Raw genomic sequence first — 26,677 nt, 5'->3', positions numbered from 1 at the left:
AGGGTGCACATGGTCTGCAACAATGCATAGGTAGGTGGTACATGTCAAAGTAATATCCACATGAACCCAGAGTTTGCCAGCAGAACATCACCCAAAGCATCACACCTCCTCTGCCGGCTTGTCTTTTCCCCATAGTGCATCCTGGTACCATATGTTCCCCAGGAAAGTGACGCACACGCAGCTGGCCATCCATGTGGTGTAAAAGAAGACGTGATTCATCAGACCAGACCACTTTCTTCCATTGCTCCATGGCCTAGCTCTGATGCTCACCTGCTCATTGTTGGCGTGCACAGGGGTCAGCATGGGACCATGACTGTTCTGCTGCTATGCAGCTCCACACGCAAAAAACTGCAGTGCTCTGTATTTTCTGACACAGCAACAGTAGCTCGTCTCTTGGATCGAACCACACGGGCCAGACTTCGCTCACCATGTCCACCAATGAGCCTTGGCCACCCATGACCCTGTCACCGGTTCACCACTGCTCCTTCCTTGGACCACTTTTGACCGATACTGACCACTGCAGACCAGGATCACCCCACAAGAGCTGCAGTTTTAGAGATGCTCTGACTCAGCCGCCTAGTCATCACAATCTGGCCCTTCTCAATCTCTCTCAAAGCCTTACACTTGTCCAATTTTTCTGCTTCTAACACATCAACTTGAGGACAAAATGTTCAGTTGCTGCTTAATGTATCCAACTCACTAACAGGTGCCACAATGAAGAGATAATCAGTGTTATTCACTTCACCTGTCAGCGGTCATAATGTTATGCCTGACCGGTGTATGGTGTATATCGCATGTATTTAAATTCTTCATGTCATACCTGTACATATCCATAGCCTTACTGTACTTTTGTAGTACTTGTCTAGCTTCTTCCATGCATCATTTGTGTCTCTATGTCTTATCCTAAAGTTAAATCTTACATGTGATACTGAAAATTTTATTGATCTATGTTTTGGGGTTTACTACAGTCTGAAAAAACACTGCACAGTAAGCTATAAGCCACAGGTGTTGTGGATGATGGGGGGCTTTTAAGTTCACTTTGGCCCCGGGGCCTCAGAGCAGGTAACACCGACAGTGACTCTGGGCTCTATCGGGGCTCCATGCACTGATTTGTCCGCTACAAATAAGGCTCATCCTCTCCAGTCAGTGTGATGGCTGCAGGCTTCACTCTGACCAAACTCGGTCAGTTTTCCTGCTAGCAACTGCTGTGGAAACGCGCTGCCGGTATTTTTCATTGGAGGCCGCCGTCGCTCCTCCCGTCTTCCAGAGAGTTCTGACGGGGAGCGTCGTGGAGGAGGCGGCCGCTCCCACTCACACTGACAGCGGGGAGCAGGACCTGTCACACCCAGACACACTCAGGGGGAAACCGGACTGCAGTATCAGTTACAGCCGCTCTGAAGCCACAGGTTGTGAATTTTTGGGTTGTGAATTAAGCGGAGGTGAGTAATATGGCTCTGTGAAGTTTTTTTTTTTTTTTTTTCCGGAACCGACCATTAACGGCTGCTACGTTGTTTTTAAAACTTAAGCTAGCTTTTTTTTTTTTTTATAGCATTTCAAGCTTAATTTCTGCTGCCGTTTAGCTAATATAACGGCCACACAGCGTTACTTTCCCCCTTAATTTTCGTCGTTAGCTAACTTTCTGTAACGTTAATGTGCATTTTAACCACCGTTTGCTTTATATTTAAGTTATTTGTCGTGACCAGCAACAGGTATGAAATGATGCTGCTGCTTCGTCTTCACTAAATCAGACTGCGGTTAACGTTGAAGGAAGGATGAGGTTAGCAAAGTTGCTGAAATGCGGTGAAGTTACATAAACTGAAAGCAAAGCTCCAGAAAGTTCCCTGCCTGCTGAAATATATGGCGACACGCCCTCCAGCTCTGCTCAGGATAATGATGCAGTATGAACATGGTGGTCTGCAAAATTGCTGCCACACATTTTCTGCTATCTCATCCCTGCCACCAAAACCAAATTAACTTTAACAACTACAAGCAACATTGGCAAGGTGCTGCAGTAAAAACAGGAGTCAATCAGAGTTGATTAAAATATCATTATATGCAGTATGGACTTGTATGTTTTGTCAAATTCTTCTCCTGTGCACATTAAACTTGTAGTTTTTCTCCCTTGCACATAAAGAGCACAAGGCTCTCTTTCTATAGGTTCTGAATCTTAAATAATACCTAAAATCAGCCCATCATAAGTTCCCAGGGCCCAAATTAATCAGGTGTTATGTCATGTTTTATCAACATTTCAGAAGCTGGAGGCCAAAATGTTCGGCATTTTTGCTTGACAGGCTCATCAATCACAAGGGTACTGAAAAAAAGTTCTAGGTTTCAGCAAATAAACGTCACAGGGCAGAGATTATTCTTGCATTAGTTTTCAACATGGCTTCCTTTAACTTCACTGCACTTGGTACACCGGTGTTCAAAAGTGATGTAAGGTTCATAGTAAACAGTTACGCCCCAAAATGGGATTAACACCCCTTATTTTCCCTGGATAGGCTGAGAACTTTTTGAAGTACCTTCATGCATATACATTATATCATCTCTGATTTGTGTTTTGCTAACCCGATTAATCCTCTCATGTTACTGCATTGACCCTTTGCTCCACCAGTCGAGCCTTCAGTCTACCAGGAGAACCATTGGGGCAAGTTGAAATGACCTCCCCTGTGGCTTAACATTTAGCTTACATTACAGTGTATTGATGATCTGCTGCTGTAGCAACAGTAAACATGGGGTCTGTGCCAATAATTTGACTCTCCTTAGTCTTTTTATTTATATCAGACCATTTCCAGGTTATTCTATTCAGCTGATAATCTATATTAACCCTTCTCCACTTCTATGTCTGATTTTCTGTAAATAAATCGAACCATATGGAATACAGATTTTATATAATAGCGACTTAACGTCCTTCAGGCTGATATATTCTTGTTCTTTAGTGTAAGACATAGACCAACAGCAAATCTGCTCTGTAGAAACTTAAATAATAAAGATAATAATCAAATTCAATAAAATTCCTGTTCTTTGTGGTTATCAATCTACAGTAAATCTGCATCTTGGAGCAGGTCTTTGCCTCTCTTGTCTGTTGCCATAATAAAGGCACTTGGTGCTCAGCTGTGTGACACGAGAAGGCTTGAAAACAGGTGCTGTGGACCTTTCCCTTCACTGAGACAGTTTATTTCTACTTTTGTTTGAGCAGCTCACACTCTGATAATAGCCCATTACTCCATACGACAAATGTGCATCATGGTAACTGCAGGGCTTAGAGAGCTTCAGCTACTCATCTGTCAATATATCCAGATTAACAGCTGATTATTTTTATGTCCTCAGGAGCCATGTCCAAGGGACCAGCAGTCGGTATTGATCTGGGCACTACCTACTCCTGTGTGGGAGTGTTTCAGCATGGCAAAGTTGAGATCATTGCCAATGATCAGGGAAACAGGACCACACCCAGTTATGTTGCCTTTACTGACACTGAGAGGCTGATTGGAGATGCAGCCAAGAACCAAGTGGCCTTAAACCCCAACAATACAGTATTTGGTATGATTATTTGTTACCTAGAAAAATCAAGTTGGGTTAGTGACCTTCAGTGTTTCTGCTTATTGACTGCATCTTTTATTCCCCCAGATGCAAAGCGTCTTATTGGGCGTCGGTTTGATGACAGTGTTGTCCAGTCAGACATGAAACACTGGCCTTTTACAGTTATCAATGATGCCTCACGCCCCAAAGTAAAGGTGGAGTACAAGGGCGAGACCAAGACCTTTTACCCAGAAGAGATCTCCTCCATGGTGCTGCTTAAAATGAAGGAGATTGCTGAGGCATACCTTGGCAAGGTAATCCTGTTTACTTTGGCTAAGCGCTTTTTATAAACTTACATTTTTTTGATTGCAGAACTGGATCTCTGCATGAGTAATACACACCTTAAACTTCCAGTTTTGACTCGTACATCCCTTAAAATCACAGAGACAGTTAATATCTTGAATATCTGCACTGTTCAGAATGGCATTAATATCTCATTAAATTCTGTAACCTGCAACTGTTTCCTTTTTGCAGACAGTAACAAATGCTGTAGTGACCGTGCCTGCCTACTTTAATGACTCTCAGCGCCAGGCCACCAAAGATGCAGGGACAATTTCTGGCCTTAATGTCCTTCGTATCATCAACGAACCGACTGCTGCTGCTATTGCTTACGGCCTGGACAAAAAGGTAAAATGGTTTTTAGTATCTTGTAAAAGCTGTAGCCTGTTTTTTAATGCTGCATCGTATAATTGTCTTCATAAATGATCATTCTTTTGATTATTGCTTGGTAAATTGTATTGTCAGTAAAATGTTAGAAAATGCTGAAAGTTGCCTATCCCAAGATGAGGTTTTGAAATTTCACATTTTTCCAACCAACAGTGAAAAATCTAAATAGGCTGAGATTTCGATCCAATAAAGACCAAAACATATTCACTTGTAAGAGTAAATTTCGGATTATTTCATTAACAGTTCACCTATCAAATATGTTGTGGAAAATTGTCTATTCTGTAAGTAACTGATCATTCATCAAATTTTGTAGTTCTGCAATTTTTGCTGTAGACTTTAAAGAGAGTTCATTGTATTGCATTGTAGTGTCACATGATTCCATCTACAGTTCTGTTCATAAGACCTGCCACTTTTAAACTTAAGGTTTAAGTGGTTTTTTGTTAAGTTTTTTTGTGTGTACTTGGAATGGAATCTAAAATGTAATGTTTGTAATTGTTGAAGTACAATAGACTATCTGCAACTTTTAAGTAAGAGCATACGTGGATGTATCCAATACTTTGTTTAAATACAAATTCCAATTAAAAGATATCTAATTTTAGGTTGGATCTGAGAGAAACGTCCTAATCTTTGACCTGGGCGGTGGCACGTTTGATGTCTCCATCTTGACTATCGAAGACGGCATCTTTGAGGTGAAGTCCACAGCAGGTGACACACACTTGGGCGGCGAAGACTTTGACAACCGCATGGTCAACCACTTCATCTCTGAGTTCAAACGCAAGTACAAGAAAGACATCAGCGACAACAAGAGGGCAGTGCGTCGTCTGCGCACTGCATGTGAGAGAGCAAAGCGCACGCTGTCATCCAGCACCCAGGCCAGCATCGAAATCGATTCGCTGTACGAGGGTGTCGATTTCTACACCTCCATCACCAGAGCCCGGTTTGAGGAGCTGAACGCAGACCTGTTCCGAGGAACTCTGGAGCCTGTGGAAAAGGCCCTCCGTGATGCCAAGATGGACAAGGCTCAAATCCATGACATTGTCTTGGTGGGAGGTTCCACTCGTATTCCCAAGATCCAGAAGCTGCTGCAGGACTTCTTCAATGGAAAGGACCTCAATAAGAGCATCAACCCCGACGAGGCAGTGGCGTATGGTGCAGGTATTATCACTGTGTGCTTGTAAATCAAACTAACTAAATGCACTGCTGAGCTACAAATGAGCTTCACATTTAAATCTCAAATCCACCCTTTTGTTCTGCAGCTGTACAGGCTGCCATCTTGTCAGGCGACAAATCTGAGAATGTGCAGGACCTACTGCTGCTTGATGTGACACCCTTGTCTCTTGGCATTGAGACTGCAGGGGGGGTCATGACTGTTCTCATCAAGAGGAACACCACCATCCCCACAAAGCAGACCCAGACCTTTACCACCTACTCAGACAACCAGCCTGGTGTACTTATTCAGGTAAGAGTGTGTTTTGTTTGTTTTTTTAAAATTGCATTTGCCCTAAAAAGAACACTGAAATATTTAATGTTCCGAGGAGCTTTAGTAAAACACAACTGGACTCCCTTTTTTTTAGGTTCTATAAGACATTTCGCTGCTCATCCAAGAGGTTTATTTACTTCTAAACTCTTGAAGCCTCTAAAAGAGAATTCCCATTGACTTTTTTTACTGAAGCTCCTAGGACTACCTTAACCTGGATGACTGAGAATCCATACAGACAAATACTCATATCATGTATACAGGTGTTTGAGGGTGAAAGGGCCATGACCAAAGACAACAACCTTCTGGGGAAATTTGAGCTGGTTGGAATCCCCCCAGCCCCACGTGGGGTTCCTCAGATTGAGGTGACTTTTGATATCGATGCCAACGGTATCATGAATGTGTCTGCAGCCGACAAGAGCACTGGGAAGGAGAACAAGATCACCATCACCAATGACAAAGGTAACCTGAACAACAACTTACATGCTCTGTCTTATTTGTGAAATTTGACACAAGCTATTCAACACTGTGTTTCTTTGAAAAAAAAACATCTTTTCCTCTGCCATTCAGGTCGTTTGAGCAAGGAGGACATTGAGCGCATGGTCCAGGAAGCGGAGAAGTACAAGGCTGAGGACGATGTGCAGAGAGAGAAGGTGTCTGCCAAAAATGGTCTGGAGTCTTATGCCTTCAATATGAAGTCCACTGTGGAGGACGAGAAGCTGAAGGGAAAGATCAGCGATGAAGACAAGCAGAAGATTCTGGACAAGTGCAATGAGGTCATCAGCTGGCTGGACAGAAACCAGGTCAGTGTTTGTACAGTTTTAACTTTACAATACCTGTCACTTTGGCACCGATAGATCTTTGACTTCATCTATGTGTCTTCTATGTAGTCTGCAGAGAAAGATGAATTTGAGCATCAGCAGAAGGAGCTGGAGAAGCTGTGTAGCCCGATCATGACCAAACTGTACCAAAGTGCAGGAGGGGCTCCGGGTGGGATGCCTGGCGGCTTCCCTGGAGCCGGTGCTGCTCCTGGAGGAGGAGCTTCCTCCGGCCCCACCATCGAGGAGGTTGACTAAAGTAGTAGTTGAGAAGACACGCATGAGTTCTTTCCGCTTGTGAGGTTGGTGTGAAGGTTAATCGCGTTCATAGTATCACAGCATTATCTAAGTAGTCAGAACCATTAATCACAATTCTTTGAGGAATGTCATGACAATTGTTTTGTATGCCAGGCTTAAGGCAGCACTTGCACTGTGACTTTTTTTGGTAAGCAGTATTTCTGAGCAACTATCTTCCTTTCACCTAAACTCGTTAATGTTTGTATCACTCCAATGTTTTTCTTGGTTCTATAAAGCTGAAATGGTTGCTATTGCACAATATTTTGCCACATGAGACTAAATAAAAGATTCTTTTGGTTTTGGATTCATTTGTTGATTGTTTTAAAGGTTTCTTGTGAAGTTGAGTATAACTAGGAAGCGTTTTCCAGTGTGTGGGTCCTACTAATGCTTTTTCGTTATTCCACTGATCACCAGGTAGCTCTTTCTTCAGCAGCATCCGAGGACACAGCAACGGGGCTTCAGAGATCATCTGAGTTTGACACAGTGTCAGAGCAACAGCCATGATTTTGAATCTTTTATTTAAAAATGACCAATTGTGAAATGCATTAGTTCCAAAAATGTGTGCATAGGATTGCTTAGCTCACTTAGCTTATAACAAATACATTTCAAACTTAGAGTTTTAGATCTGTTGCAGACTTTTTCATCTAATACAAGATGTTTATACTTGTTGATCCTCCATTACTGCCATCATAGTAGTTTGATAATACATGAAGACAATACAGACAACAAATTGATGTGTTTTCTCATTTATTTTGCTTATTCAGAAATATTTGGATTCACAGGATGTTTTTGTAAAGTTCATGGGAGTATTGGTTCCTCTTGGCCGTATATTACGGACCGGTGCTGGTACAGGTGTGAGAACATGTGTCCAAGTGTTTGGCAGGTTAGTGTGAGTTTGAGTTTCTTGGGCATTCATGCATCCGGTAGGCACACATGTAGAAGATACCTAAAAGAGAGTGATACGAATATTGGCTAAAGAAGTAAAATGTGGAGGCTGAACTTCAAAATGCCATCATGAGATGTGTACCTGAGAAGAATGTGAGCACCACTGCCACCCAGCCCATTATATAGGACCAGGAGAATCGCCAGCTGCCATAGCGTTTACCGTAGTAGTTCACTGTCACTCCTGTGTAGACAGCCATCGCCAGCAACACAAAGAAGCCTAAATGAAAGATAAAATCATTACTGATAAAGCAAATGTTCACTACAGCAGGCAGGCTTTCATGTGGACCTAAGGGAGGATCGTACAGGAGATGAAGAAGAGGATGCCGGCTGCAAATGTCTTGTCAAACCCGTCAAAGGAGGAGTAGTGGATGAAGGCCATGACCCCGATCACAATGCCAATGAAACAAGCCAGCAGGGACAGAATCATGAAGGCTCGAGTGGCATCCCAATACGCTGTCAGAGAGAGCAGACATGTAAGTATCTCCAGTACTAAATGAAGAAATTACAATGTAGGTATGTTACATTTTCAGCTTTATTGATGCTTGCCATCATATTAGAGACAGCTCTAGCTTGCCATCTAGTGTCTGATGACAGATTTGATGAATTAAAGCAAATCAAAGCCCCTTTCTACTATATGTGTGTTGAAAATTGTATCACAAAGTCACCTTAAAAAGTCTTAAAATAATCCTTATACAGCACCCACACAGAAACAGACCATATGCATGCCAGTAGCATAATTTCAAACTTCTTTGCACTTGATTCTGAGCTATATTTTAACAGCCCCATAAAAGCTGCAAAGGGAAGTAACCCCCAGTGTTGATCAGAGTCACGGACTGATTGTCAGCAAACTAATAAATATAAATGAGGATGCGCCTGCCTGTACACATACAGTGGAAGACACCCAGGCAGTCTTACCAATGCTGTCTGTGTGTGTCATGCATTTCCCGGGCACACAGTACCGCCAGAGGCCCTGGTGCATGTAATTGCTGGAGTGACGATACTGCATCCAGTAGTCCGTTGCCGTGGAGACAATGAGGAGTATGTTCCCAACTCCAGCACAGAACAACCCACCTCCCATGAAGCTGTACATCCTGCCAAAAAGCACTGACTGACATGCAGAGAGTGAGAAGACAGAGCATGTCAGGGTCACGCCACATCTGGCCACTGCTGCACCAATTACAGCGTCCTGTTGCCGATCACTGGGTTTGAATAAAACAGTATCTAAATGCATTCAGCAGGACGCCACAAATGCTATGCTGGAGCTAGACAGATCTGATTATGGAAACATAACTCATTAGACAACTCGGACAAGCAGCCAGCTCAGTCTGACAACCCATTAACCTCTAACACTGACAGACTGAGGGGTGGTTCTCTCTTCAAAAACACATGCAGCTCTGATAAACATTTTGCAAACCCACAGATATTTATGTTAAATTATAACCGAGTCTGCAAGGTTTTTACAACCACCAACACAGAATGCTAAACAGTGTGTAAAATGAACTCAAGAATATTTTTCCAGCTAGACTCAGTGATGCGTCCATGAAAACATGGCATCTAGTTTGAATATTTTATATAGAACGGGCTTTTACACCCTTGTTGTAAGAGAAAATCTTAGTTTAAGAGGCAAAGTGCCACATCAGTTTAAAAAAAAAGCACTTTATATCTATGTAAACTACATAACATTGCATAGGACATTCGACACATGATGTTTTCATAGCGATTACATACCTTTATCTTATTTTTCCCAAGAAAAAGTCAGAGATTCCAATATTTCGGGTTGCCAAAGCACAGAGGAGCCCAATATTGCCCAGGATGGCAGGAAAGTTTTGTTTGTGTGTAGGAAACCAAGCGAACAAACGGTTTGATGGAACAATGGAGCGTGCTGAGCCACAACCAATCACAGAGGATGAGTTTTGTGTTTTAGGGAATCTGCTGAAAATACAAAACTGTTAAAGCGCTGCGCACATCTCAGTAATAGTGATGACACGGGGCTTTTAATTCAAAATGCCCCACGACTGCACACAGAAAACCCACGGCCTGCAATAAGCTCGTCCACAGCACTGCTGGAACAGAGATTATTTTAAATGGTAAAAGTGTAAAAAACAGACTCCTCTGTTATTTTAAATTTTGTTTTAGTTGTGTTTTTTTCTTAATCCTTCTGCCTATTATCCCGATAATGAAGTTATTATTTTCACTAAATATCCGGTCATTTTAAACACAATTGTCTCGCCTGTGTACAGAATATTATAATTCAAATTGTGCCATTTATATAAAATCAATCATTGCTCTTTATTTTAAAGCATGTGGTAAAAAAGATGAAGATACAGCAGCAACTGCACTTGCTGCAGTGTCCTTTTAATGTCCCTCCATCCATTGTAACAGCAGCAGAAAGATTGGAGTTCTTCAATTAATCTCAGCCTCCTGTTTTCAAGTTCCTGTATTTTAATTGGCACTCGGCCAGCCCAGAGGAATTCATTTAATTACAAATGTAAAATTGCCCAGACATTTTTAAAAGTAAAACACATAATAATGAACAGGAATAGAGCTAAACGGAGTCAATTCACAGGACCACATGCGTTTGGTTAATTTGGCAGAACAAAGTGTGATGAGTAAAGCAAATAGAGCTGTTTGGGTGAAGAAGCTGTAATAAATGTGATTCATTTTTGGTTGCTGCACATTGTAGAAAGAGCCAGAGCTGCATTGGAGTGTTGTAGGTGAGATATTTGTATTTTAAGCACTTACTTGATGAGAAGGTGTTGCTTTTTTAAGAGTTGGGAATGAAGAGATTTTATCAGGGAGGCGATTAGAGTCATCGGTATGGCCAATTTTACCGTTTATTTTCAGAGAGTTTAGAGTAAATCATAAAGAAAAGCAGTAAAACCATAAAAAAGTATAGTTGATTTGCTGTTTTGTGTCATCATAAATAAGATGCTGGCACTAGCCTTAAGATCAATAGTCATATATGCCTTTTTTATGCAAATAATTTGACTAGTTTTGGCAGCTCTCAGTACACTAAAAGGCAGTAAAGACAAAATGTGTAAAAATGCAGGAAGAGCTTAACAGCAAACTATGTAAAGTGTCTACAAATCAGGGTAATGTGCTCTTTAAATGCAGGATTGTGATAAACACACTGTGAGAATACAATTAAATCTGTCTGCAGAAGTGAGCCAATGTCCAGATATAATGAATATGTACATTTCAGTTCTGCTCACTGCAAACAATTTCAGTTTATTCACTTAACATCATCATTGCAAAGTTAACCTTTGTATCCACACCTTGCTGAAATCCACAAAACATCAGTAAAAAAAAATTTAATTCTGTAGCATCTCCCGAAGTTTCCACACATACCAAAAATGTCACCCTGAATTTTGGTGAAATTTATTTAAAGTGATGCACAGGAGGATTTCCATTTCTGGGTTTGAATCCCAAATAGACAGGATGTCAGGTTTGTGACACAGAAGTGGGGCTCAAGTGCAAAACTGAAATAAAGCATTATTCTCAGCATAGTCATTATAGAGACGTAACGCAGAGCTAAAACAAGCTGTTTGTGTTGGACAGCAAGAAAAATGCTAAAATTAGATCCACTGAGGAGAAAACAAAAAGCTGAAATTGCTCAGTATGTGAAGAGATAAATAGTTTCATTTATTTTAGAGCTGCTGTTGGGAGCATGAGGTATTTCTCAGGGAAGATCTGTCACAGGAGGAAAAGCACAGGTGTATGCAATGAAATTAATGATGTGGAGAGCAGTTAGACTCGGCTCTGGAATCGTTGTCTTTAATGCTGTTCCTGTAACAAATTTCCCTGTGAATACAGCTGCGATCGTAGAAGCACTGTACTTATATAGTGTTGCCACAGTAATCAGCCTTAACTGTAACTGTGGTTGCCTGCAAATTACAACATTTTCTTGTATAGATACTGCTGTGAATTGCAAACACACAGGCAAAACTGAGAGCTACCAACTCTGCATATAGCACTAAAACACCTCAAACAATAAAGGATAAAGGATACTGCAAGTTGAATTTTTATGAATTGGGAACATTGATTCAAAGGCAGCAGTATATGACAAATTATAGTCTGTTTATATACATTTTAGAAAAAACAAGAAACAATAATTTAACTTAATGTGAAAAATTAAAAAAAGACATTAAAATGGCCTATCTCAGGGCATCAGAGTAAAGTTAGTAATAATATTCTCTGTTGCCTAAATCAAGTTGCTTGTCTGAACAGTACTTTACAAACTGTTGTGTGAAATGTTTATTTTTTTCATTTCACACTGTCAGTTTTTACAGTAGCCTGCTGTTAATGGTCATTTTTGTTTTTGCCACTAAAAAGCATCACGTTTTACTATTTTTAACTATATTTTTTGAAAAAAAACCCAGACTGCTTTTGGATTGGCTGCATTTTTACAGTGGTACAGCATACAGGTGCAGTGGAAACATAAGCCTGAGTCTTAAATATGTATTGATAGTTTATTTCTTTCAGTTAATTTCACAGTAACATACATTCATCAAACAGTCTGGGCTTGTAGTGGGATTATAGAATGTATAATGTACACTGAATGATGTGATTTACAGGTTATCCACACACACACACACACACACACACACACACACACACACACACACACACACACACACACACACACACACACACACACACACACACACACACATAGTTATGTGTTACTTATATATTTATAATTTTCATACTTTTTATCTAAATTGAGTTTTATGAAAAATCATATTTAAGTTTTAGTCTGAAATATAAAATCAAAACATCAACTTTCATCTGTGCAGCAGCTTTGTTCGGCCCACAATCTGACCTATCATAAATCAACATGTCTGCTGTGTAGAAGGTCTTACATGCGGGTTAGTCCTGTTTGCAGCTGGTATCCACTGTCTGTGCGACCCCAAACATCCAAAATACTTCTACCAAAGACTGTAAAAAAAATTATATTTGGCCTCAAGCCTTCCATCCATCCATTGGGTATTCCCACTTTATCCTGTAGAGGGCCGTGGAGGGGCTGGATCCTGTCCTGGGTGACACTGGGCGAGAGGTGGAGAACACTGTGGACCGGTCACCAGTCCATCACACGTATAACACAAAGAAATAGTAAACATTGCTTAAACTCCCACCTTCATCCCTTTTAGAGTCACGAATTATACCTTCTTGCAGTGAGGCGACAGTGATAACCGCTGCACCACCGTGCTGCCTGCATCTAGTCCTACTTATTAATATCAGTGGATGTCCTGGTAAGTTACACTTAATTTAGCAATAGGAGCATTTACTGGCATCACGTAAATAACTAAATCAAATGCGGAGCCATCACAGTCACCCTGCTTCTCCCAGTTATTTCCACTAGGTGGTGCCTTTTATCCAGTCTTACAACAAAGACTGAATCACTAGTTAGGTTTTCTTTGATAGAAATAGGTTTTTTGCTGCAGATGTGAAAGAATAATGTCCATTTTTATCCTTTCTGACAGTTCTCAGTGTCCTTTCATCTCACCCCAATCAGTTTCCCTTTTCTTTATTGATGATTGCTTTACGGCAATCTCAGTTCTTTTTAGACTTAGGCTTAAAACTTCTCTGTCCTGTTTTATTTCAATTTGTATTTGTGACCACTCATTCATTTTCTTGTGTTTTTTTCTGCTTTGCACAGTTTTAGCTTACTTTTAATTAATTTATATGCCTTTTACTTTAGCTTGTGTTTCTTCAAAATCTTCTCTTAATTTGTTTCGATCTCTTATGTAAGGCACTTAATGAATTTGTTTTGCCTTTTTCAATTTATATTGAATATTGGACACACAATTTGCTGTAATATTTAACACTATAAACAATTTTACATTATTGAACATTATAAACTGACACCAGCAGCCCCTGATAAATTTAATGATCTTACTTACAAGGCTGGATACAGAACACTGACAATCATATTAGTCAGGAATTTCACCATTTTATTTGTCATATTAGGTGTACTTTATTGCAGCTTAGACTAAAATGCATGTGGCTTTTTGCTACTTAACTTTGAAGTTTGACTTTCAGTGTGCAGAGCTTGAAAGTAGTTTTTTTGTGCTCACCTTAAATCTCAGTTTAAGATGTGCTTGTATGGGATGCTTTTGTTCATATAGTACAATTTAAAAGTTTTGGGTCATTTAGAAATGTACTTATTTTGAATGAAAAGCACTTTTTTTCCAATGAAGATCACATTGAAGTAATCAGAAATTCAGTGTAGACATGCAGACATGCTATTGTGGTAAATGACTATTCTAGCTGGAAACGGCAGATTTTTAATGGAATATCTCCATAGAGGTACAGAGGAACATTTCCAGCAACCATCACTCCTGTGTTCTAATGCTACATTGTGTTAGCTAATGCTGTTGAAAGGCTCATTGATGATTAGAAAACCCTTGTGCAGTTATGTTAGCACATGAATAAAAGTGGGAGTTTTCATGGAAAACTTGGGATTGTCTGTTTGACCCAAAACTGTTGAACAATAGTGTACATTTTTACTGTATTTTTACTATATTTTTAATGTATTTTTGCTATATTTTTAGTGTATTTTTACTATATTTTTTTTACTATATTTTTAGTGTATTTTTACTATATTTTTTACTATATTTTTAGTATATGTTTACTGTATTTTTACTATTTTTTTCCATTTCCAGCAACCATCACTCCTGTGTTCTAATGCTACATTGTGTTAGCTAATGGTGTTGAAAGGCTCATTGATGATTAGAAAACCCTTGTGCAGTTATGTTAGCACATGAATAAAAGTGGGAGTTTTCATGGAAAATACACACAATTGTCTGGGTGACCCTAAACTTTTGAACAGCAGTGTACACTAGTTTGATGAGGAAAGTTGAGGCCTCCAGTGCTCATATATCGAGAATGGTCTTAGCTGTTGGATGTTTTTAATGACAGAGAGGAAATAGAGTGGGGTTTTGGTGGAAAAACATTAGAAGTCAAGTATTTTATTTTGGCTGATATATATATATATATATATATATATATATATATATATATATATATATATATATATATATATATATATATATATATATATATATATATATATATATGCATTGGGTTCAGTAACAGACTGTGGCTGGTCTGTGTGTGTGTGTGGGAGGTGAGTAAACCACAGAGACCTTAATCCACGCTACAGGCCTAAAAGCATAAAATTGTAGAACTCTTCTAAATTGCATAACCCATTCAAATTGCATCTGATTACCATTATCCTCCCAGCCTGGTGGGATCCAGCGGGTTTTTTAAGCCGAAGGCAGCGGAGTCCAACTCACTCTCTACGCCGTCCACTGCCTCCCTGCCAAAATACTGCAGGACTTCAACTCATCAGATCTGCACATAAGAGGCACATATAGCAGATGACGATGCAGACGCAAGGAAAAGCCTTTCATATCCCACCACTGTCACATTTCAGGAGTAGAGATGAAGGCTCCTTTCTCTCATTAAGCCAGATTCAAAAAACAGACGTTCTGACAATACTGCAATCTGAAGAAGGCATCAAATCACGCACAGTGTCTTCTATCGGACAAGTTATTTCGCTGGGAACATGATATAACAAACTCTGAGTTCATTCAGACCTCAGGGACGTTTAGCTGTAGTGTAAAAATTTGAGCTCACTCCACTCTTTCTTTCTTTTCTGTTTTTTTTCTCTGGCTGCTCTTGATAGTTTGTCCTGGAAAGGCCTCTGAACTATCACATCGTTTCACATCACAAGGAAAAGCATCTCTTGCTCACTTTACATCATGAAATGTGTTTTGTCAACCACAACTTAAGTTATATTTATGGTGTGACTCAATGTTTTCCAGAGAATATACGCACTGTTTTAAAAACTATGCTGGCAGCTCTTTAAAGATGTTGCCTACTTTAACACAGCAGCATGCTGAGGTACACTGTAGCATGTTTACAGCGCTAACATGCTGATGTTTACTACACTCACATCTTAGTTAAACTGAACTAAAACACATGATGAATGAATTCCTCCTTTACTGCTATTTTATTTTACTTGTTTCTGGGTCCGTGTATATTTTGGCATTTTGATTTTCCGTTCTGAAACGGGTATTGAAAAACAAAAAAGGAGTGGTTATTTGATTTTCGTTTTAAAATACAAAAAATAAAATTGAAATACAAGGTGTCTTTCCTTTTCATGATCAAAAAGGGATATACGAAATTTTAAAAATGCATTGATTTTCATTTTATATTTAGAATAACAAAAAAATAAAATCAACAAGAGACAGAAACGAAAAAAGGTCCGTTTTTTCATTTTCTGAGACCGGAAGTGGTCATCAGCATGTGTGGAGCCAAACGACAACAAGATTCTCAGAGGGCGGAGCCAGAGAGCAGTGATTGGTCAGACTGACTGAGAGCCAGAGAGCAGTGATTGGTCAGACCACAGACATACAGAAGACAGCTCGCCAGCGGATCTAGTCTGCTATATATATATATCTATGGTCGGCACGTCTGATAGCATCTCTGGCTGCTGTTGACCTTGTTTTTGGAGTAAAACACGGTAAGAAGATAAATACTTCTATCCAGTAGCGTTGTTTTGTTGTACGTTAAGTCAGCGACTTGTGAAGAGTTGTGTTTTGTCGTGTTTGAGCAGTTGGTCCGGACACGTTAGCTAGCTAAGCGGCTAAGTTAGCTAGCGGGCTAATTAGCACAGGTGGCTAACTTACCGCTGAACACCTGTGTTAGTTGCTGCCGCAGGTGTCCTCATTTTTAGAATGAACTTCTCAACCTGTATTTCTCTGCTGTGTATTTTAGCTTTTAAAAAAGTTATTTTACTTTAAGGTTAACTGAAACCCGTTCAGCTGCACTGAAGTTTAACATTCAGCTGGTTTGAATTAAACCGCGCTTAGCTTAACATTGCGCAACGTTACCTCTCTGAATCTCCATAATTTCATTAAATTCCTTCTCTCTTCCACTGCTCAAGTTCAATCCAGTATATAAAGTGACATTAATACTGATTAAACTAACAACCAGCCATTGTATTTATTTATTACTGCATGTATTTGTAGTAAAACATGAGTTGAAACATCCTACTTTTGGATCTAGAACTGCACAAGCCGTTCATTTTCAGTCACCTGACGAGTTAAAATCCCCTTTTTATGTGAGGTTGAAGCAGAAAGTCTGAGTTAACAAAGAAAGTTGTTTATAATTTGCGATACCTGTTATCTCTGACTGAGGCTTTAGTTTTTGTTGAGCTGATTTACACGTAGAAACTTTGTTCAGGAAGATTTCTCAATAGCTCAGAGGACAGGCTGCTTTTTACACAACCTTGTAAGAGAATGTCTGTCAATGCTTTCAGCAGAATTTAGAAACACAACACTTCCTAAACAGATATTTTGAGGCTGTGAGGTTGAACGTTTGAGAGTATATCAGTGTGTTTGTTTGTGGTCTTTCTGTTTCTAGGTGGAAGCTGAATTAGTGAGGATGACTCCTGCTCCTGTCATCTCTAAGCTCCTCACACATCTTTACCTGCACATGAGGAAAATCACTCCTGTAGAATGCAGGTATGTTTGTCATTATTATAAAAAGATGTTGCCTGGTGACCTGTCAGAAACCCATCATACAGAGTCAGCCAAAATAATGTTTACACACATCAGGAAAAGAAAAACTTGCCTAAATATCTCAATACCAAATTTATTCAGACATCACTAGATTAATAAAAGTTATCTTTGGCCTCTACAATTACAAGAGCTGCTCAAAGTGGTGGCCACTGGCTTCCAGACATTTGTGTTGTAGACGTCACTTGTTGATACTCCATTCATGAGGGTAGCGCCATCTGTTGGGGAAACATCGTACAATAGGACACAGTTATCGTGATGTGATCAAACTTAGAAAGAGGAATCTATATGTATAGAAGTACTTATACAAATGAAATATTTATAAAAGTTTTTCTTTTCCTGATGTGTGTATACATTATTTTGGCTGATTCTGTGAACTTAATGAGAACAAAACTGTCATTTAATTGTTGCTCTGAAAGCTTCTTTAGTGAAAACTGGCTGGTGTTCTGCTTTGAAACAAACTGCTGTTGAGGTCTGTGTTTTTAGGTTTAACCCCACAGTTTCTGAATGAACTGAGTTTGTTTTTTTTCCTGATCAATGTGGACGTTATAATTTATGGTAACATTTACTGATCATATAATCAGCATGACAATATAACAGTAGAACATTCTGACCACCTGACTAATACTGTGTTGGTCCCTTTATGCTGCTAAAATCCTCTGACCCAGTGGTTCATCAGAACCTCTGGGGATGTCCTGTGGATCCTGTGGATCCTGTGGGTTGCAGGGTGGGTCCTACCTAGACCAGGCTGATCCTGGACCATCCCACAGATGCTCCATCAGATGTGGATGTGGGGAGTGTGGAACCCAGGTGAACAGCTTAGCTCTGTCGTGTTCCTCGGACCACTCCTGAGTAGTTTTAATTTGTCCTGCTGAGGGAGGCAGCTGGCATCAGGGACTGCTGTTGCCATGGAGACTAGGGGGTTGTTTGTCCTGCAGTGTTTAGGTGGTGGTACATGTCAAACATCCACATGAATGTCAAGGTTTCCCAGCAGAACGTTGCATTAGAACAAGATGATGGATGTTGTTCTCTTCAGCTGTCAGTGGTCAGAATGTTGTGGCTAATCGGTGGATCTGTCTGCCTTTACTCTGACATCCAGAGTTATACAAAAGTGTAGTATGTGTGCAGTGCAGAAGAGATTTACTTTATTGGATGCAGTTTTAGTGGTTCCATCAGAGAAAATCATATCCATATACAGATTTTTATTAATTCCAGGGCTGGTTCAGTAAAGATTATAATAATAACTACATCAGATAATTCTTTGTCGCAGTTGGAATTTTGTGGACTGAGAGATGGTTGAGAAGGTTTGCAGTTCTTGTTTTAGCAAAATATGTTATAATAGAAGATCTTTATTGTCATTGTACATGAAATTATCTGCAAAGTGTATCAGTCTGAGGTATCTAAGAATAAATAACGAAAAATTCATCTAAAGCCAATAATAAACAGAATATTTTGAGAGAATATTCTAAAAAGGAAAGAAAAGCTCCATTCTCACTCCTCAGGATAAACTGTCATTAAAATTGACTTTAAATTTAGCTTCAACACAAGATAAAAACATTTACCTTCATTACTGATGTTGTAAAGTTTTAATAAAGTTCATGCTACTTTTATAAAATGATGAAAGTGAATAAATTGTATTTCTGTGATCTGTGTTTGATTTCTGTCTTTTCTCCTGTCATCCAGATGTTCAGAGGGAGATGATGCCACATCTGGTCCAGCAGATGGAAGGTCTTGAAGTTCTCTGACTGGCCTGGACTGAAGATGGTCGTCTCACTGGATTTAAGGTTCAGATGCTCAGTAACAAACTCCACCAATGAGCCAACAGGGAAGCTTTAGGTTTATTAAATGTTGCTATGAAGGTTTCGCTGTTTTTCTTTGTGAATGCAATGAGCTCCCACTGAAAGTTCAATTAGAACTTAGAAGTAAATCCTTCTATCTGAAAAGATTTAGTTGCATTAATAACCTCAACATTCTAATTTTTATTCCAGTCTTGGTTGGAAATAGAATCTCTGTATTGATTCAGGTAAAAACTGAACTTCACAGCATGTTGGAGCAAAACAACCAGATGAATACTGTGATGGTGTTGGATTGTCAGACCATAATGTTGCAGCTCAAAGCAGCTTTTCTATCTCAGTTCATTCTGACATTCAGCTATGAATCAACACAGCAGATGGTGATCCATGCTGTGGAAGTCTCACATCTCCTGATTTAATGGAGCTGCTTTGCACTTTTTACACTGTTTATTCACCAACACTTTATTTAATAAAAGTCCCATCTAGTTTTTATGAGGAATGTGATGTTTTAATTTCTCTGTGAATAACTGCAGTCTAATGCAACAGCTGGAGTTTTAACATCTGTCCTGATATTGATCATGAAGTATTGATCAGAATACTTATGGTCAGCAGTCATCCCTGAAGTTTTACATTAAAATCTTTACTTGTGTTGTGAACTTTGGTAAGAAGCAGAAACATTAGCGTTGCCATGGATACATGAGTGTTAAATTCTGTCCATGTTTCCATTTTGGGAAATTCAGTCCAGCAGATGAGTTTGTTTTTACTGCCAGCTACCATTCAGTCTGAGATATTAAGAATAAGTAAATGTGCTTAATGTGGAAGTGAACAGATTTTATTTTTATTTATTCCTACAGCTGCTGTGTGGAAAGTTCCAGAATGTGGAGGAATTTAGTCTCACAATCACAGACAATAAATATTATCTGAAAGTCGGGTTATTGTTGTTTATCAGCACAATACAAAAAGATTCATGTTAGACATATTCCAGTTAAGACTCCAGAATATCATGATTTATGTAAATTTACTTCAATAATATGAATGTTCAGGTTAAGATTGTGCAGTGATATTTATTATGTAAGTTTAGCTGATTAAAGTTTATGACTCTGCATTACAGTATTATTTATTATTTACATTTACATCATTATTATAATATTTAGGGTCAGACCCTACAGTATTGAGATTAAGAAATCAAATATTCTATAAAATATAAATACACTGAACTCATTTGGATATATTTAAGTGAGACTCTACAATATTATTTGACACAAATCTATCTAAATCAAAATTTTACTAATTTTTACTCCAAACATTTACTGGACTGATTTAAATATTAAAATCACTCCTTTCTAATCCTCTGCTGTACGTTCAAACCTGAGGCCTTAAATAGAAACACACAAGTATCTGATTGAAGGAACTTCTGCAGAATCCTGGTTCCAGAACATGATGATAGAATTATAGACAAACTTTAACAAAAGCTGCCTGAGAGTTTACAGGTTTTTATGTTAGATTTCTTTAGTAATATAATGAGTTATCAGCAAAAATCAAGTGTTCATTTGATGAACTTCATTTCCTAAAACATCCAGAATTGGAGCTCATATCTTTGGCAGCTGTAAAGTTTCTGCTCCTTCAAAGTTCACAACACAATGAATGAATTCCTAAAACACTCTCAATGCTGGAGAGCGTTTGTGATGCTGAAGCAATGACCAGTTTTTCTGTTTCTTCTCTGGAGATGCACAATGAGGGACGTCTGCAGAGACTGAGAAAGAGTCTCACCACATCCTGACATGAGGAAAAAGACTTTATTGAAGACTACAATGAGAAAAACTATCAGACAGCAGACAGCTGCATTCAAGGTGAGCTCTGAACATTTGATCTGGAACAGGAATTCAATAACGGCAGCATGAGCTTCATTTCAGTCTGTAGCTGCTGAATTCATGGATGAATCATCTGGCACTAGAGAGGAAGACCATCAAACATCCACGTCAGCTGATGGAGGTCCAAGAGTCTCACTGAACAAACAACCTACAGAGTGAAGACCTCAAATCTGATTGGACGGCCTCCTATTCAGCCACATGTGTGAACAAATGCCTCTAAGCTGATTTGTTTTCTAAAATAAATCTAGTTTGAGTCCTAATCTATGCCTGTGTTTGCTTCTTTACACCGCTGTTAACAGTTTAGGCTGTTAGATTGTTCCAGATAAGACAAGTACAAGATTCTTCAGAGCCGTTCTACCAGGAGCCTGACAGGAAGAACTCCAACAGCTACTGAATGTTCCTGTGGTCCCCTCAAGGCTACAGGAGGAGTCCTACGAGGACGAGCCGGTCCACCTGATGGTGGCCAGTCGCTGCAGTTCAAAGCCAACACCGACTACGTGGACTTCTACTGGACCACATGGAGGCCTTCAAACCGGACCAACAAGTTCAGCGACTCCCCGACTCGTGGGTCTGAGGACGCCGCCGAGCCTCGGTCCAGCCGGCCTCCTGTCTGTGGGTGTTTGAGTGCTGAGAGGTTTGTGGATGCATGTGAACGTTTTGTGTTGAAACAGCAGCTTTGGACTCAGTAACGTCGGGAAAAACCAAGAGCTCCTTTATTTGTCACTTCCACTAAAAAACTGATGAAAATAAGTTTGCCAGGGTTCTGACTGATAACAGATTATTAAATAATGAAAATAATCATTTAAATATTCCTTTAAACAATCCTTTTAGGTCTACATTTCCTTTACACTGACTTCTTGGTCTATGTACAAGTATTTAGGGTGGAATATACCATTAAGCCCAATGTTCAAGGGTTCTGGGAATATACCGTTAAACCAACCTTTTAGGTAAATGTTCCAGGATGTTGGGTAGAATATACCATCAGGTAAACCTTTTAGGTCTACATTGGAAGATTTAGAAGAAGTAGAAGTAGAATATTACTCCAAACCATCCTTAAGGTCTACATTTAAGGTGGAATGCTCCTTTACACCAAGACTTTTTTGGTCTACATTGAAGGATTTTAGGTGGAATATTCCTTTGAATGAACTTTTTAAGTTTATGTTCAAGGATGTTGGGTAGAATATACCATCAGACCAACCTCCAAGGTCTACAGTAGTGAATTTTAGGTGGAATATACCATTAAACTCAACTTTTAGGTCTCCATTGGAGGGTTTTAGGTGGAATTTTCTTCCAAACCGTCTTTTAGTCTACATTTAAGGATGTTTAGGATGGTATATTCTTTCAAACCAACTTCTCAGGTCTACATTTCAGGTGGAATATTCCTCCATACTAACTTTTTTGGTCTGCTTTGAAGGATTTTTTCTAAACCACCCTTTGGGGTCTATATTTGAGGTTTTAGGTGGAATATTCCTTTTAACCAGCCCCTCAGGTCTCTTTGAGGATTTTGGATGGAATACTCAGTTAAACCAACATTTTAGGTGCATGTCCAAGGATTTTCTGGTGGGAATGTTCCTTTAAGGAGGATGTGTGAGGACCTTGTAGGTGGAATACTTCTGAAACACAACCTTTTAGGTCAACATTCAAAGATTTAAGGTGGAATATTCCTTTAAACCCAGCCTAAATTTCATGTTTTGGATCATTATCAATGTGAGAAACCTCAATCCAGATCCTCATAATGAGTTTGAGATTTATGCTGCTGTTATTTGTTTAGTCCAGACTAAATGACAGAAATCCACAACTGTAATTTTATTTCAGGACTCGGTTATTAAATGTCAAAACAATCCATGTGACTCTAAAAACTCAACAGCTTTACAAACTCTAAGATTAAACTCTCCACAAGGATCCAAAATAAGTTGGACTTCTACATGAGAGCTTTAATTATTCTTCATCTACTTCCTGAAAAGTTTGGTCAATAAAAAAGACAAAAACTAATATTTTCAGCTGAACTAAAGACAGACTTTGTGATTTTTCTGCTCACATGTTGTGTTGTTGTAAACTTACTCTTTCAAATAAATATCCTCCTAACCCCCTGGAAACCAGCGTTTGTCCTGTTTTTGTGTTGCTCCTCGGCGACCCTAGACAGCCGGGTCCTAATGTTTTTTGAGCAACACACCATACTATGACGTTTTTACAATGATGGTTCTACTATGGAACCAGTTTGACATGTTCAGGTGTTCTTTGTGTGAAAACTCAGAGATTTCAGGTATCAGAAGGTGGTTTTCAACTTTCTTTGTTAACTTTCTGCTTCAACTTTAAACTAAATTTCCTTCACTAAGCCAGCCCTCTGGACTTCCAGTAAGCTGTGTTCCTATTGGCTGTCCAGGTGGCTGCTTGGTGTTATCAGGAACACCTGAGCAGCTCAGTGTCTTCCTGCTTTATTTAGCTGCAGACAAACATTTCCTCTGCTTCTCTTCACCAGGGGTTTGGCTCCATTGCTTTAGTTTGTTCTTTAGGCGTTGGCTTGCAGCTTCCAGCAGTAAAATCGTCTTTAATGTGTTTCTTGGTGTGTTTTAGGGCTTTGTACTGGATAGTTGTCTTGGTAAATGTGGTTCTTTAGCCACAGTTAGCACATGGTGCTAATGTGTGCAGTGATTAGTGGATTTGGTGCAGCTGAGTTGTGTCTTTATCTTGGCTGTAGTGAGTCTTTAGAGGTTTTTGGTCAGACACATTCTGTATTCTTGTTTGTGAACCAACGTTGGTTGTCCAGAAGGTAAGAGTTCCTGTCCTGATTCTCTGTTCTCAGAGGTTCTCTGGTAGGCTGCAGGAGACTTTAGCGTTTGGGTTGTGCTAGTTTGGTTTTTGTATGGTTTCATTTGGACGACTATCTTGAGGCCCCTCCATGTGGTTTAGTGAGGTTTTCTGGAACAGTTCTACAAAGCAACCTGCAGCAGAAGAGACTTTGAGAGTTTTTAGGAAGTTCTGGAGACCAGACTTTAGAGCAGCAGAAACATTTGTCAGCAGTTTGAGCAGGAGAAGGTGAGCTTCAGAGTAGAAATGAGAAGGAAACCTTCTTGACCCGTGTGGTGAGGTCCTGTACCAAGAGTTTGAGCAGGTTGTGAAGAGTCTGTAGTTCTTTGGTCTGAAAGCACAAGAAGAGTCGACTCATTAAAGGAGAAAACAGGAGATATTGTTGGTTCTTCTGTCGCTCTGCAGTTTCCAGTTTCCTTAGACTGAATATCAAGTTTATATTTTAAATGATTTCCCATGTGAGCCCAAGAAGACTTCAATAAACTCCCTCCATCCCCTGGACACAACATATTTTATTACCATGTTAAATCTTTTTTTTTTTTTTTTAAATGTTTTTGAGTTTTAATCATAGTTTTAGCATAGTTTTTTCTCTTTGCTTGTTTAGTTTTGTTATCTGTGTAAAAGGTGCTAAACAAATAAAGTTGAATTGATAAACTGAATAATTGACTAACTCATGATTGTGACAACAGAAGAATTTTCATTGTGATTTAAGGGTTTATTTCATTTTTAAAGTTGGGGTTAAAATCTTGACAGAAACAAAGATTAAAGAAATAAACCACATTTAAAAAAAGCAATTAAATCAAAGAAAAATACATTTAATACAATAAAACTTTTAAAAAGAAAATTAAACATTAAATACAATTAAATGATAGTAAACAGACAAAATATTTAATTAGATAATTAAACAGAAGATACAAAACATGTAATTATGAAATTAAACAGAATTTTAGAAACAAAAATATTAAACATTAAAAATGAAATATTTTCGATAATTAAACATTTAAAAAATACAAAACATTTAATTAGATTATTAAACCTTTAAAAAGACAAAACGTAATTAAACATTTTATTTATATTATTTAATTAGAAAATTAAATCTTAAAGACAAAACTTTAAATAGGAATTAAACAGAAAATACAATGAAGCATTTAAAAAGAAAAACATTAACAAAGATTTAATCGAAAAATTCTACATTGGGAAAGAAATTTTTCAAACAAGCCGATAAAACATTAAAAAGACAAACATTTCGAAATCAAATCAGACATTAGAAAAGAATAAAAGGTGTGAAAAGACCAAAACTAAACATTTAAGAAGAATCAAACTAAAGACATAACATTTGAAAAGACACCAGTTAGACTTTAGAAGATCAAATTAAACAGAAGAGACAATAAAAGGATCAAAAAGAGCAAAACAGCTAAATGTCTTAAAGCGTTTTCTAGTCTGAAATGAAAACATCAAGTTGTTTCTTCAAACATTTCCTCTTTCTATGTTCTTGGTTTGATTGTGGACAGATTTACTAAGAACTCATTAAAGAAAACTGCTTTCCAGATAAAGTCGACTAGTAGTTGAAGGCATCGATCAAACTGTTACCTTCTGATATCCGCAAGCTTTACGCTTTAAAGCTTCTGTTAACCAGAAAGTTCAAACTAACAGAGGAGTACTGAGAAACTTTTAAAATTTCAGTCCTCAGACTGTCTGAAGGTTCAAACTAACAGAGAACTACTCAAGAACTTTCAGGTTTTCAGTCCTCAGACTGTCAAAAGGTTCAAACTAACAGAGAAGTACTGAGAAATTTTTAAGATTTCAGTCCTGAGACTGTCGAAAGGTTCAAACTAACAGAGAACTACTCAGGAACTTTGAAGGTATCAGTCCTTGGACTGTCTGAAAGTTAAATCAAACTGAGAACTACTGTGGGACTCAGAAAATTTCAGCCCTCAGACTGTGTGAAAGCTCAGGTCCTGAGGACTTGGGAGGTCCGGAGGGTTGGAAAGTCTTGGAACTGAGGGTTCAACCCTCCAGCACAAAGGCCGAAGTCCAACCTCCTGAGAAAAACGGTCAAGTCGAGACTCGAGTTAAAAAAAAATATCGAAAACGGCAAAAAATAGATGATAAATGCGCAAAAACCAGAAGAATTAGTATCTGAGCGAGTAGCTCAGGGGGATAAGAGGTGAGACTACAGAGTGGAAGGTCGCAGGTTCAAGACCCACCAACGGCACTTTTCTTTCTTTGTCTTTGTCAGGATTTTGATAAAATTTAAGAAGTGTCTGGTCTTGAACCAGCGACCTGCAGCTCCATAGGCAAATCCTTAACTCACTGAGCTACAGACCAGATAAAAAGAAATAAATTCGTCGTCCCTTTGGCATCGCAGTTCCTGAAGTGACCACATGGGTGGAGCCAAGGCGGAGTCTGGGTGGAGTCAGGGCGGAGAGTAGGCGGGGAGGTGGGTGGCGGCCTCCCCCCTCTACTCCCCCACCTCCCCACACCACCCACCACATCTTCCCCCGCCCGACGAGTTCTTCGAGTCTCCACGAGTTCTTCGAGTCTCCACAGGTTTTCCCGAGTTTCTTGAGTTTCCACCAGGTCCGAGGCAGAACAACTTGTCATGAAGAGGTGTTGAAGTCGGTCGGGATGGAGTGACTTTTTACAGCGACTAGAAGGAAGACCACTAGAAGAGCAGGTCTTTAACCACCATCCATAAAATCCATGGAGTCGCTCCAGAGAAATGAAGGGAGGTCAACTTTTATCAACCGCCATCCAGATGTTCAACTTGATATCTTTACTTGGACATTTTTAGCACCACACACCTTTAGTATCACACCTTATTATCATTTATTAGGAC

General features: G+C 39.1%; 2 protein-coding genes and 1 long non-coding RNA gene across 8 annotated transcripts; 2 read left to right on the top strand and 1 right to left on the bottom strand.

Annotated features, from left to right (window-relative positions):
* Nucleotides 1-1,279: 1,279 nt before the first annotated feature.
* Nucleotides 1,280-7,138, top strand: hspa8b (heat shock protein family A (Hsp70) member 8b). 3 transcript variants are annotated; one of them, XM_023265102.3, is made up of 8 exons: nt 1,280-1,439; nt 3,328-3,830; nt 4,051-4,203; nt 4,842-5,397; nt 5,499-5,701; nt 5,983-6,181; nt 6,290-6,522; nt 6,610-7,138. In XM_023265102.3, exons 2-8 carry the CDS (start codon nt 3,333-3,335, stop codon nt 6,793-6,795), a joined length of 2,028 nt encoding a protein of 675 aa, XP_023120870.1. In that variant the 5' UTR covers nt 1,280-1,439; nt 3,328-3,332; the 3' UTR covers nt 6,796-7,138. The 3 variants fall into 3 exon arrangements, with proteins under 3 accessions (XP_023120870.1, XP_023120871.1, XP_023120869.1); XM_023265103.1 differs by lacking the exon at nt 1,280-1,439 and having other exon boundaries at nt 3,318-3,537; nt 3,625-3,830; XM_023265101.1 differs by lacking the exon at nt 1,280-1,439 and having other exon boundaries at nt 3,318-3,830.
* A 426-nt stretch (nt 7,139-7,564) lies between these two features.
* lim2.3 (lens intrinsic membrane protein 2.3) lies at nt 7,565-9,666 on the bottom strand. Its single transcript, XM_023265136.3, has 5 exons — nt 9,508-9,666; nt 8,695-8,887; nt 8,083-8,232; nt 7,862-7,996; nt 7,565-7,780 (listed from the first exon to the last, which is right to left on the bottom strand). Exons 2-5 carry the CDS (start codon nt 8,867-8,869, stop codon nt 7,719-7,721), a joined length of 522 nt encoding a protein of 173 aa, XP_023120904.1. The 5' UTR covers nt 8,870-8,887; nt 9,508-9,666; the 3' UTR covers nt 7,565-7,718.
* Nucleotides 9,667-16,111: 6,445 nt separating this feature from the next.
* Nucleotides 16,112-21,290, top strand: LOC129349249 (uncharacterized). Of its 4 annotated transcripts, none has more exons than XR_008602176.1 (4): nt 16,112-16,309; nt 17,212-17,312; nt 18,035-18,176; nt 20,886-21,290. It is a non-coding gene; the product is annotated as an uncharacterized LOC129349249 (long non-coding RNA). The 4 variants fall into 4 exon arrangements; XR_008602174.1 differs by having other exon boundaries at nt 19,050-21,290; XR_008602175.1 differs by lacking the exon at nt 18,035-18,176 and adding an exon at nt 19,050-19,150 and having other exon boundaries at nt 16,114-16,309.
* Nucleotides 21,291-26,677: the final 5,387 nt, after the last annotated feature.

This window comes from Amphiprion ocellaris, chromosome 7 (assembly GCF_022539595.1).
Source record: "Amphiprion ocellaris isolate individual 3 ecotype Okinawa chromosome 7, ASM2253959v1, whole genome shotgun sequence".
NCBI classification, from domain to species: Eukaryota; Metazoa; Chordata; class Actinopteri; family Pomacentridae; genus Amphiprion; species Amphiprion ocellaris.
Note: the sequence above shows the minus strand (reverse complement) of the source record. Positions and strands in the feature narration are given on the sequence as shown.